This window comes from Sitodiplosis mosellana, unplaced genomic scaffold, assembly GCF_009176505.1.
Source record: "Sitodiplosis mosellana isolate CC-2019 unplaced genomic scaffold, AAFC_SMos_1.0 Smas_scaffold_6226, whole genome shotgun sequence".
NCBI lineage: Eukaryota > Metazoa > Arthropoda > Insecta > Diptera > Cecidomyiidae > Sitodiplosis > Sitodiplosis mosellana.
In genome coordinates this window covers 22,967,250-22,980,963 of record NW_022601467.1, presented here as the reverse complement: position 1 = coordinate 22,980,963, position 13,714 = coordinate 22,967,250, and the positions used below count along the sequence as shown (strand labels likewise).

The 13,714-nt window shown below is 35.7% G+C and overlaps 1 protein-coding gene across 46 annotated transcripts in view; it reads right to left on the bottom strand.

Annotated features, from left to right (window-relative positions):
* LOC129578439 (neurabin-1) overlaps positions 1–13,714 on the bottom strand; it is a 52,726-nt gene that overhangs the window by 14,022 nt on the left and 24,990 nt on the right. For all 46 annotated transcript variants that reach the window (XM_055467010.1, XM_055467007.1, XM_055467030.1 and 43 more), the window contains 3 exons: positions 13,095–13,170; positions 2,580–3,276; positions 1,998–2,506 (listed from right to left, as the gene is read on the bottom strand). In XM_055467010.1, the coding sequence (XP_055322985.1) occupies positions 1,998–2,506; positions 2,580–3,241 (1,171 nt within the window). In that variant the 5' untranslated portion in view covers positions 3,242–3,276; positions 13,095–13,170. The remainder of the gene's footprint in view (positions 1–1,997; positions 2,507–2,579; positions 3,277–13,094; positions 13,171–13,714) is intronic.

Below are 13,714 nucleotides of genomic sequence, written 5' to 3'. Positions count from 1 at the left end.
AAATCATATAAGCTTATTAGATGTTCCAAAAATTTGATTTGCGGGCTTTTTTTGAACGAACCAAATCCCAAACGGACGAACAAAAAATATTGTCCGTCCTAAATTTTTTAAAGGATGGCCGAACGGACGGACAAGCTTGTGTCCGTTCGACACCTTTGCCTTAAATGTGTCAATTCGACAGAAATCGTGTAACCAATACAATGGTTCTGGTACATTTTACCAGAAAACCATGAATTTCATATTTTACCAGATTTACGGGACAACTTCACGATTATTTGAGTCGGGTATAAATATTATTGTGATTTTGTTTTGTCTCATCTATGTTAACTTCTTGATGACGACTGTAGAATATGTATAACATAATATATATATATATATATGTAACGTACGATGTACGTATTGCAAATGGTTCGTCCACATGTGAATATGTACATTTTTATGATACTCAAGAGAACTTCTGAACACACTTTGAAATGGTTGAAGTTTATTCGCGCTATATGCTGAATAATTTTCAGTACATAAATTGAGCAAAATGTGTGAGAAAAGAAAAAAAAAGAACAAAGGGACGTTGTGTGTGCAGTGCTCATTCACTCGTACCGTTGTGCCCTGGTCAACTAATTGTTTGCATTTTATCTTGTATGCAGTTTTCATTTTTAATTTTTTGCCTGGAAGAATTTGCTAAATATCTTCAACGCCTTAGAATGTTGAATATTTAAAATACAATGTACCATTGAAATGGGTGCACTATATACTGGGCATAACACTTACATTGACAGCGACATTTACAGACTGTTCATCATGATGTAAATTTACATTCATAGAAAAAGTAATGAACGTAGGCAAAGCAATTAATAGTGAAACTGATGCAACCGAGAGATTCGCTTATGACTTAAGATGTTATACATATACACTATACGATTCTGTTTACGCTGAAAAGAGAGTCTCGATCTATTTTTCGTGAACCTGAAGTCTCCCCCGTCTCTCTATGTCTTCCTCCCTCTCCCACTTCTTCTGAAATTATCCGTTCAAATTAACTAATTTTCTGCAAAACTTCCAAGTCGAACTGTCATTTTTCCAAAATTTCATATTTGGGAGAAGCATTAAACAATTCAAAAGAATCTAGTGGTTGTAACACTACCTTGATTCTCGATAAAAAAAAATTTCAAAAGGATTCAGCACATAAATGTAATCTGAAATTATATACTTTCAAGTGCGCGTTTTTCGTTTTGATTCTTGCCTTCGATTTACAGCTTTAAATTAACAAAAAACAAGCCAGTAATGATTGTAAAAAATCATTAAGATTAGCATAAAACTAACGAATTACACTTGATTACCCGTATTGCTTCTGTTCCTCAACAGAACCGACACTGGTTTAGTAACATTTCTTCATTGGTATAGATGTTGTAGACAATATTGATACATTTTGGCGATTCCGTGCACACAAACACGTCTAAATTATGCATGCGTCTAAAAAACAGCAATGCCGACATTATTCGCTGTCGGCAAATACATGTTCGCGAGTGCGTCTTCTGTACACTGGTAGAGACTCATGCGTAAATAATGTGCAAATAATCAAAGAGTACTTCTTTGCCTTTATGATCTGTTACGAAGAACAAGAGGACATGGATGGACCTGAAAAGGTCCTGAAAATCAATTCTATCAATCCACCTCCTAGAGTCGAACACACAAAAGTTTTATTTGCAATGCGTGCAGAAAAGTGTGGATTACGTAATTCGTTTTTTTTCCTTCTTGGAATTATTTTGTTGAAATATATTTTGATTTTAAAACTTGTTCGCCCTTTTTGCTTGAATATGAATTCGTTTTGAGAATAGGGCCATAAAAATGGTTTGAGTGCTAGCATTGATTGTTTCTTCGAATTCATCTGAATAAAATACAGTTGGTTTGACTCTTTGATCGTGAATTGCATTCCACTTTCGTGAAATCATAGTATAATTGTAGAATATAGTTAATTTGTATACATATGTAGCTTCACTTACATTCAGTGATGATTTCGTCGAAAAGATCAGTTTTTTCGTTTGATTCGTTTTCTTGTTTCTCATCTTCCGTATGATTAGGACTGGATGGTCCCGATGAAATACTTAGACCAGAACTTGGTGATGAACTTGTTGGTTGTGAACCCAATGACGATGGCAAATCGTTGGAATATTTTTTCACTTCAGCATATTCAACAGTTGAAGAATTTGTCGAATCATCTATTAAGTCAATTGAACGTTTACGTCGTTCGGGTGGTTCCACATTGGGCGATTTATTTGGGATTGATGTTGGCTGTTTTACTGGACTCGTATTACTGAATGAAGATCGTGAGGAATGGCGCGGTTTGACGTCCGGTGGATTGGAGGAAGATATTTGGCGAACCGGTGGACTTGGGGGTGGTGACGATTCAGATGACTTGGAAGAATCAAATGATCTCGAATGAGATCGATTACGTTGTAACTCCTTTGTAGGGAGTTGTGTTTGTGATACATTTGGACTTCCGGTTACCTTGCTATTGTTCAGAAAATAGATTATTATTAGCAAAAACTATTTAAATGAAAGAGAATATAAAATTATCAATATACCAGTTTGGAGGCGTTGCAGATGGTGTAACTGTAGAAATTGTAGCGGATGTGGCAGAAACCGATGAAACCAATGAAGCTTGTTGGTTATCATTACCTGGGTAAAGTACATTGCCAGGCACCGCACGAATGATATCACAACGATTTGGATCGCTATTGAATCTAGAAGCCCGTGTTTTTGTAAAATGCGACGTCCAATTTTTCTGTTTTTCTATCAACTCCTTAGAGTTAAATTTGCGTTCTGGTTTTTCGGGCTTTTCAGGTTTCTCCGGTTTGACACGAGACGTGTTATGTATTTTAGATGGATCCCGTTTGGCGACCACTCCATTGCCAAGCGTAAAGTTCGTTGTTCGTTTCGGTGATGGAGTACGGGCATCTCCTCTTTCGGGACTATCACCGCTCAAACTATCACGACTATTCGAATTCTTCAAACTGAGTGCAGCCGGTCGAGGTGCGCGATTTTCAACTCCCAATTTTTCAAACAGAGCTCGGGCATTATTGAATCGCACGGCATGCGATTCTGATCGAACGACTGGTGCATTCGAACCAATTGGACATTGACCATCCTTCACTGGTTCTATCTCCACTTCAGCAGGTCGTCGCTGGAAAAGGTTGGCAATTTGGGAAACTTTTGGTCCAACGTTTGAGTTGGCAGATCTATCCATTTTCACTTCAATATGTTTTAGTTGACCAGTATTATCTGTGGAGTAGAAGGAAATACTCTGTTAGTGAATTTATGGGCATTTTATTGTTCTATGGGTGAGATTGGGTAGATTCAATTTTCCGATAATTCTGTTTGCGAAAAGGGAAAGTTAGTTTCTTTCGACTTGAAAATTCATTTTGACTTATTATAGCTGTGATGTAGTGTGAAGGAGGTGTACTTTCAAATGAAAAGTACATATTTTCAATGTAAAGGGCACCAAATTCTGCGTACGTTGATGGCATTAACACAACGCATCGATTGCTATTCGCACTTTCCGAAGCAAAAAATATGTGTATCTAACAAACACTTTTATGTCCATTTTGTCGATGTTAGTTTCAGATCAATTAACTCAGATCAGTGTTGTAAATTTTGCCATTTTAATTACATGCGCATTTGTAAGGTTTCGTGGAAGCCGTTGATAAAACGACTAAAAAAACATACAAAAAATATACGGATTTTGATGAAAATTGACACAGACATATTTTAGGAGATAAATTTTAATATCCACCAAGTTTCAAGTCGATGCGACCTTCCAGAGCTGAGGAATTGCCGATGGAAAAAATGTAATTAAAAAAAAGCAATCATTGCGTGTAATCATTACTTTTTTTTAATTATTGGGTCTGGGAATTAATCGTGTCGATTTTTCAAAAGATGGCGTAACTTTGCATGGTTGTATCGGGCAATACTTTTTTCTTTTTCACATGAGTGGTCTAGTGTCAAACTACAAAAATCATCATCTATCATTTCATCGAAGTTTGGATAAACATTTTTTTTTGCGCCTTAAATATGTCAAATTTTGTACCGAAAAAGCAACATTTCCCGCAAGCATTAATTTTTTGCTTTCATTTGAAGAAAACTGCGGCTGAAGCGCATCGAATGTTGGTGGAAGCCTATGGTGAGCATGCTCCATCGGAACGTACATGTGAACGGTGGTTTTCACGGTTCAAAAGTGGTGATTTTAGCACGGAAGACAAGGAACGTCCCGGCCAGCCAAAAAAGTTTGAAGATGCGGAATTGGAGGCATTGCTCGATGAAGATTCGAGTCAAACTCAAGATGAGCTTGCCAGAGCATTGAATGTTGACCGAAGCACTGTTGGATATCGTTTAAGGGCCCTTGGTTTCATTCGCAAGTTGTCAAATTGGGTACCACATTAATTGACGCCAGCGCAAGCTGAAAGGCGTTTAGTGACTTGCGAAATGCTGCTCGCAAGGCACAAAAAAAGAGGTTTTCTGTATCGAATGGTTTTCTGTAACGAAAAATGGATTCATTACGATAACCCCAAGCGCAAAGCATCGTATGTTAAGCCCGGCCAACCAGCAACATCACAGCCAAAACAAGAAATTCACGGCGACAAGGTAATGCTGTCTATTTGGTGGGATGAGGAGGGAGTGGTGTATTATGAGCTGCTGAGAAGTGGTCAAACCATCGATGGGCCTTTCTACCGACAACAATTGATACGTTTGAAACAAGCAATCAAAGAAAAACGCACGAAATGGGAGACCAGAAAAGAGACATTGATTTTCCTACATGACAATGCTCGGCCACACATTGAGAAATCGGTCAAAAACTACTTGGAAAGTAGCGGATGGGAAGTTTTGGCTCACGCCCCGTATAGCCCAGACCTGGCTCCTTCCGACTACCATTTGTTTCGATCGATGCAAAACCATATGGACGGAGAGCGGTTCTCTTCAGTTGAAGATATCCAAAATTGGCTCGATGCATTTATAGCCTCAAAAGATGAGGAATTTTTTAAGGCAGGCATCCGTCAATTGCCCACATTGTGGCAGAAGGTCATCGCTTCCGATGGACAATATTTTGATTGAAATGTAATTTCATTTTGGTATTCAAATAAATGTTTGAAAATTTAAAAAAATCGACAAAACTAATTCCCAGACCCAATACATTTTTTCCATCGGCAATTCCTCAGCTCTGGAAGGTCGCATCGACTTGAAACTTGGTGGATATTAAAATTTATCTCCTAAAATATGTCTGTGACAATTTTCATCAAAATCCGTATATTTTTTGTATGTTTTTTTAGTCGTTTTATCAACGGCTTCCACGAAACCTTACAAATTTTGTAATTGCACTTTTACAACTCTGACTCAGATTATGTCCAATCATTTCAAATATACGCTAACATCACTTCAATTCATGAAATAAACAATTATTCAACGGAGCGAACATTTTATTTGTTTATTTCTACGTTCCAGTAAATCTCTACTGCATGAGTTCATTCTATTTTTAGAACGAACACAATGCCGCCGGTTCGTTGCAAACACATACAAGAAACAATTTCACGAGAAAATAAATCCATGCGACACACCTACACACAGATGAGATTCAGTTGACCACAGTTGTTTTGGCAAGGAACAATGACAGTTCACAATTTGAACGCTGCTACTGTGTCCATTGCTCGAAAAATGGATTTAGTCACTGTGGTTTCTGTTTCTGTATTCATTTTTAATAAAAGATCAGCAAAAAGTTTTTCTTCGCATTTCAAAATGCATTTTCTGACACCAAATGGTGCAGTGTTGGGATGAGATTTTCGATATGTCAAAGATCCATCGTTTAATGAAATCGAACAAACGTTTCCGGTCCTACACTGTCTCCAATGGTCAAGCGGTATCCATTATGTACGAAATGCCAAAAAGTCACCTGGGACGTTTGAAAGACGATGAAATCGTGCAGGAACGGTATCGCAATGGTGTGTACGTATACGAGATTGGTATTGATCCCAGCATGCGTATCTATTTATTTATTTATTTATTTATTACGGAGCCTACATTTATGCCAATATGTGTTCCCAGCAAGCTGAGAATATGCTGGTCAGAGACCTAATACGGCATAAATTCCGCCCATGGTGCGTCTTTTGCAAAGAGAATACAGTCAGGGAAGGGATGATATAAAAGTGAGGCTTTCATACCAGAATTGGGTCCGGAAAACCATGGTAAAACCGGCCTGATTCTGGAAAACCAGGGGAAATACAATGATGATGAGTTTTTGCAATTAAAGTACGTTATACATCAATGAGAAAAATCAAATGAAAAGTCAAACTTAATCTAAATTGGATAAGAAATTTCATAACAATGGTCCGAGTATTTTACTATTTGAAAAATATCTAAAAATTTACTGCGTGGAACGTAACAGATGCTTTAGGTTATTTTTAAACGCGACTAGAGATTTAGAATTTCTAATTTCGACCGATATTCTATTCCGAAAATTGATTGCAGAGAAACTAAATGCGCGAGTATCAAATGCAGTACGCGGATTGAAATTCATGCGAAGATTATCTGGATAACGCGACGATTCACCATTACGAACAAACATGCGATTCAGATACTCAGGCGAACAATTTGACAACTGCTTGAATATCAGCAACAAGATCACGGTGCACCTGGTTTTGGGTGCTGTGGGCGCCCCAGCCGTATGTTACCACATTTCCATAATCCATTATGGGATCTATCAGAGCTACAGCCATATCACGTTTGACGTAATTGGGTATAAATCGCTTAGTGTGACGAATGCGATTCAACACGCCATACACTTTTTGCAATTTACACTTGTCATGTTCTTGAAAAGTAAAGTTTTCGTCAAAAATAACACCAAGGTTCTTTATTGACTTACAGAATTCGATTTTTTCATCACCTAATTTCCCTTCATTGATCATATCAAAATTCAACCGACCTGTTTGATGCTTTGATTTTTCTGTAACGCGACTGTCAGACGGAATATCAGAACTGGCAAAGAGGTGAGTTGCATTTCAGTTTCAATTTGTGTTTGTGTTTGTGTAGACATAACTGCTGCGAAGCTGATCTTGTACAATTGGAATTGTGTCCGGAATTAAAATTTAGAATGAAAATGAAAGTGAAGAAAAATTGTACTAATAATGTATTTTTGTGTTTTTTCTCTTTGCAGGCCACTGTCATCACTTCGGAATTCAGCTGCATTTCATGTTTACAATTGAACGAACCAGATAGAATTGAAATAAGAAATGTCAATTAGAATAGATTTCTTTTCAAAAAACATCTTTTTAATAGCATATTACATATTGCTGGAGTCGACTTTGTGACCCAGAACTTGAAATGAGTCGAAAGAGCATATATACAGTCATGGACAAAATTGAGCGTACGCCTATAAATTTTGTGTTTTATTTTTTCCAGTAACTTTCCATCTCAAATGTAATATATCAATGGGAAGTATGTAAAAAATGAATAATATTGGCAATTTTGAACATCAAAATTGGCCGGCCAATAGGCCAACGACATATGACATTTCGCAATCAAACGCTTGGTTTAATTTTTCGAAAAAAATCGGCCATTTTTCCAACGGCCATAACTTGACCAAATTGAAACCAATCAGAAAGTTTTCAGCGTTTAAAAGTATCTGCTCCTGAAGGCCTTCAAAACTGCATTTAAACTTTTCAAATCGGACGGCTGGAGAAAAACTTGAATTTTTGGCCGTTTTTATCGGGGGCCATAAGCCGCCTATTGGCCGGCCAATTTTGATGTTCGAAATTGCCAATATATTCATTTTTTATGCACTTCCCATTGATGTATTACATTTGAGATTGAAAGTTACTGGAAAAAAAAACACAAAATTCATAAGCGTACGCTCAATTTTGTCCATGACTGTATGTGTTGATCGTTCCATGTCTAGTGGACTTTAAGTGCTCATAGATTCTGACACCAAAAATTTCAGGGAGGGTCAAACCAAAAATTCCTTTGGGGGTCAAAAAAATCAATTCTATCTAGTGTTTAATGATCCCTCGGGGGCAAAAGTGGGGAGCAAAAAAAAGAAAAAAAAGGTCCTCACTTTTGAAAATCGATTCTATCTAGTGTTTAATGATCCCTCGGAGGCAAAAGTGAGGAGCAAAAAAAAAGGTCCTCACTTTTGAAGTCGGAAAAAATCATTGGGGGTCAATTTTGCCAACGAGATCAGACTATGTCAGAATCTATGTAAATGCTATATGCTCACTCAATACCAAAACGGGAAAATTCATAGTAAATTCGGCAATTCGACGAATTACCAAACGTTTTTTGTGTTTTCGGTAAAATGTTGAGTGCGTTATTTCCATACATTCATTGAGAGATTGAGCACGAGGGGTTGATATCATTGAATAGGTGTCTGTCTAATGTAAAGAGGAAATTTTCTGCACGGTTTGATGACAATAACACATACACAGCAATTGATAGTCAGACTTTACAACAGTTTTTTGCTTAGGGAAGTGTGAATAACAATCGATGCGTTGTGTTAACGCCATCAATTAACGCAGAATTTGGTGCTCTTTAGAGCAAAATGGTTGTCGTAAAAGTGATCCGAAATTAGGATATCTAAGGTCCAATCAGAGAAAAAAATAAGTTTTCACCTTGGAAAGTGTATATTTAAGAATTTTCTGATCAAAAGTCAATTTTTCAAGATTACAGAAAATGAGGCCAGAAATATGTGAAAACATCACTCGATTTGGTCATATAGGCACTCAAAGTGTTCATGCGGGGTCTCGCTAGAATACGACAGCCAATGTCTCGTTTATGCACTGCAAATGCGTTAGAACAACACAACGCATGAAAAATATCGGATAAATTTATTGACGAAATATAACTGTGAATCACGTGTTTTCATTTCAATTTATCTGAAACGAAGTGAAAATTAAAATTATCGCAAGAAACCGACGAAAAGAAATGTTCGAAGAAATTTCTTGTACTCATAAACAGATTTTCACAATTTGATTAGACGACTAAACAAAACGAAACTAATGGATTTTTTATTTTTGTTGCTGATAACAAATGGCTTCATGTGTTAGTCGTGTTGGTCAACGCTAACTCCAACCCAATATATATGTGTATTACTTTTCCACAAACATAGTTTGTTAAGAAAAAGTATCGGTTTTACTTCCCATATTTTGACATCTTCGCATACCGACCACTAATAACTCATATGTAACTGATTATAGCTCATATTAGGCAATATAAATGGATACAAATCCCATCGATCAAGAGTTATCTACTCCCAAAAATACTTTTTTTACTATGAAAAATATGTAAAATTGCGATGTGCGTATTACAGTTGTGCATTAATATCAAAATATTATTAATACCGATATTATAACACGTGCGTATGGCGTAGTCCGCGTTCGCGTTTTTTTTCGGTAGATATCTCAACAAGTTCAAAAGATAATTAAGATCTGTAACTTCCAAAAGTTTTGGCATGTTGAGACAAAGCTTCGGATTGAATTTCAGCTATTTGCAATGTGAACCTGGGTACATCCCCCACGAAAAACTTCAAAAACTGGATGTTCTTTACACCTTTGTATGAAATTTACTCGGAAAACCCATTTGGGGTTTACATACAGGGGTTTGGTCAAAACAAACTACCAAATGAAATCATCCCAAAGGAAATTTTGCAATAAATGGAAGAAATAAATTTAGAAGACTGACGAATTTTTCCATACATTCTTTTATGTGTATTGAAAAGATGATCTTATCTGTGATGTTTACATTTATCTATTGTAAATTTTTATTTTTATTTTGTGCTTTGTTGTGGCCATCCACGATTTGGCGAGTTAATATTCTTAACTTTGAATTCAATTTTGAATTATAACCATTTAGCATCATATGATCTAGTTACGTTTCAAATCATGGTCCATGTCAACTCAATGCACTCTGCAATCAACATGGATCTGCCTTAACCGACGTAAAACTTCTCATCAATTTATCTATCGGATAAATTGAGTGACGACTTTTGCAGTCTCAAAGTCTCAAATTTAACGCGTAACAGTTAACGCTTCACATAGCCTTTGTCCCTTTGGAAAAGTTTACCAAGGGTTATCCTGGACCGTTTACTATAGACTACTATAAGCATTTCCATCGTGGTTGTATGACTGCTTTCGTTTTCATGTTCCTACTATTGTGATTACCTCATAATTTACGAAAAGAGCCAGGTTTTTAACGAGGCTAGAACTGAAAGTTACTCGAAAGTTACTGCTACCATTGTTCTTTATTTATAAAAATTGTAACAGTCTTGCACTCTTTTCCGGCCAAACCTCTAACAAAACCCACATTATATTCAGCCAGAGCTTGGCGGTGTTCAATAAAATAAATAAAATAAATAAATAAATCAAGGGGAAATTGAGTTTCAGGATATTAAATATCAAAAACAATGGTTTCTTTGATGCAACTGTGAGCAACATTATATAGAATTGTATCGTCTGGGATGCCAATCGCTTGATTTGGACATTTTGACTAACTAAAAATGATTATATCGAACGAAATAGACGGCTGTAGTCTCTTGATAGTTATTCTTCAGTCAATATGTTTGAAATAAAACGACTGACTGAGACGTGACTGAAGCCGACTATTTCTCGGTAAGGTTCCAAAGACAAATTTAACTCTCTGTGAATTGAATCACTTTAAATCGATTTAAGCAGTTAGTCAATATATTTTCACATGGGGTGACAAACTCTTTTGAAGACTTCGGTTGGAAATTCAAGTTGGAAAACACGTTCCCCATACTCTAAGTTGATCGTTTATAGATCTAAAAAATCATCACTTTAAATATCCTCAGAAAATCGTCCCTGCATTTTTTTCTAATACTTGTGATACTTATCTTCTATCAGTTTCGTGAAATACGCGAGAAACCGCAGGAAACCGCGAAAAACGCGTTTTTTCCTTATCATTTTTCACGGAACTGATAAGAGATAACGAGATGGTGTCTAAGGCAAAGTTGTAGTTCTGGTCGAGTACTACAATTATTCCGATCATTATTTCGTTATCTCTTATCAGTTCCGTGAAAAATCATAAGGAAAAAAATGCGTTTTTTCGCGGTTTTCTGCGGTTTCACGCGTATTTCGCGAATATGATAAAAGATAACGACTTGGTGTCTTCGGCAAAGTTGTAGAACAGCTTGAGTACTACAACTTCGTCATAGACACCAAGTCGAAATCTCTTATCATAGTCCAGTTACAATATAAAATAGCCATGGTGCCCTGTAGTCCCCCAAGAACAATCCAGCGTAACATGTTTTGGGGCAGGCTGTATTTTACACATACTCACACATATGCATATGTGTATATGTCATTCGCGTAGAGAAATGTTTAGTACTTTTATTCAACTTTAAAGTTCGCTGGGGGCCCTGGATGCCCAAGAACAGTCATAGTGTTAAGCGGAATGCAATTAAAATTTCTGCGGTGCGCAAAAGTTTGGATTACGTATGTAATTCGTTCTATATGTATATATGTGTGTCTTTGAAGAAGTCATATTTATCACCCGATTTTCACGTAAATGTACTCATTCAATTGGTTTTTTTTATGATTTGTCAAATAATGATAACGCTATTTGTGTAATATATCACGAAATATAGTTTGAAATATTATTCAAAATAATTATAAAATTCATCCGTATTCGTATTTGAATTTAGTTCGAAATCTTGGGTGCAATTTATTGATGCATACATATCACGGAGTGAAATAGCGGTTTATTGTGCATAATATAAAGAATATAATGATCGGCGTACGCTCTCAGGCATTATGAATTGAATGAAAATGTTTGAAAGCTTTTATCCAGTTGTGTTGATAAACTGTTTCGGTGGATATACAAATCAAGATCAAAATTTGTGGAAAAATCCATTTTTGGATTTGAGGTACTTATCAAAGGTTTTTGAAATTGTATTACATTTTATGTAAACGAATTCAGGTATTGTACAGAAAAGTCGTCATCGCTGTAAAAAAAACTCATGAACTTCATTGCGAACATTGGTTAAATAATGTTCTCGCCGTGTTTTAAATTTTAAATTTTAAATTTACTAATCATGAGTTCTTTCTCTAGAGAATGGAAGATAAAAATATCTGTAATCATCTTCGTTCTCCGAATATTCATCTATAAAAATTCATTTAGAATCATTCCAAATTGGCCAACCATGTCAACCAAAGTACGTCATCCTTATCACTTAGATATTATGAAATGTTTTTTTGGTTTCTAGATAATATAATTTCGAAAACTGACCATGGAAGTGACTAATTGTATATCAGCTTATCGAGATTATGTGAAGTTTCTTTATGGCTTGTATTCAAAGAAAATGGTTATGCATGAAAAAAATATGATTAACACTTTGCTTTCACATTCAGTTTTTCGTAGAAAAATTGCTTTACCTTCAAAAAGTTTACTTGATGAATACGTTTGTTTCCATTTTTTATTTTTATAAAAGAAAACCAAATTCTCGGTCATTGCCATTAATGAATTAGTCAATCAGTGACTTAAAGAATCGTAGTGAGTTGATCGTTGGATTTCTAAGTGAATGTAATTTTTATAACAACATCTCAGAGTATCATCATTAGATTAGCTGTGTATGGCAGATCATCAATCAACTACGTGATGAAAACGATGGGCATCCACACATTTTATAGTCGTCTTACAGGTTCACGTGTGTGCTTTCGATCGAAATTTGCTGCTTAGCCAAAGGCACGTGTATTTGTCTCGATGACAATGAATAAAAAGTATACTTTTTGGTATATATACCCATTCGTACATTGCTAAATGAAGTGCACAGATTTCTTTTTTTTTATCAACATACAATATCATCGATTTTAGAGATAGGGGAGTTTTCATATCTTTAGGGTCTTCATTCATTCTAAGTGTATGACACTTTCTACTATATATATCTATAGTGGCTGCTTTTCGATATATTTCAACTGATATTCTGGAAAAACGAAACTAGCCGACTGATATCAATGCCTGTGTATTTGATTGTGTCATTAATCAGTTGTCAACGAGAATGTGATAAAATGCATTATTTTGAATGCGGAAAGTGATATATTGTTTACCTGAATATTATATTTTCTATTATGAACACAAACGAAATATTTCATTTCACTATCCATCTTGTCTGCATTGAAATGTCTGGAAAGAGAATGAGAAAATGCATTGATTAATTTCAGGGTTTTTGGTTTTAGTGTAAAAAATCGTATATGTGAATTTGTTAATGATTCGATTTCTAGATATTCTATCTTCTAAAAATAAAGTTGGAAAGCGTTTCCATGGATATAAGGTATATTTGACATTAACCTTCAAACCGTGAAACCTATTTTATAACGTTGTTCGTGAAACCGGTGCCTGAGTGCCCCAAGTGCATTTTTGTATGAAAACTAGAGTGTGATAAGAGATAAACGATTTGTGTCTTGAGCAAAGTTATAGAGCATGTCAAGTACTAAAATATTCTTGCAAACACTATTCCGTTATCTCTTATCAGTTCCGCGAAAAACTGCCAAAAACGCGAGATTTTCCATATCATTTTTTACAGAACTGATAAGAGATAAGAGATATCTGTCTTCAGCAAAGTTGTAGAACAGGTTGAGTTCTACAACATTCCCGAAGACTTTAACTTGTTATCTCTTATCAGTTATGCGAAAAATGATAACATAAAAATCGCGTTTTTCGCGGTTTT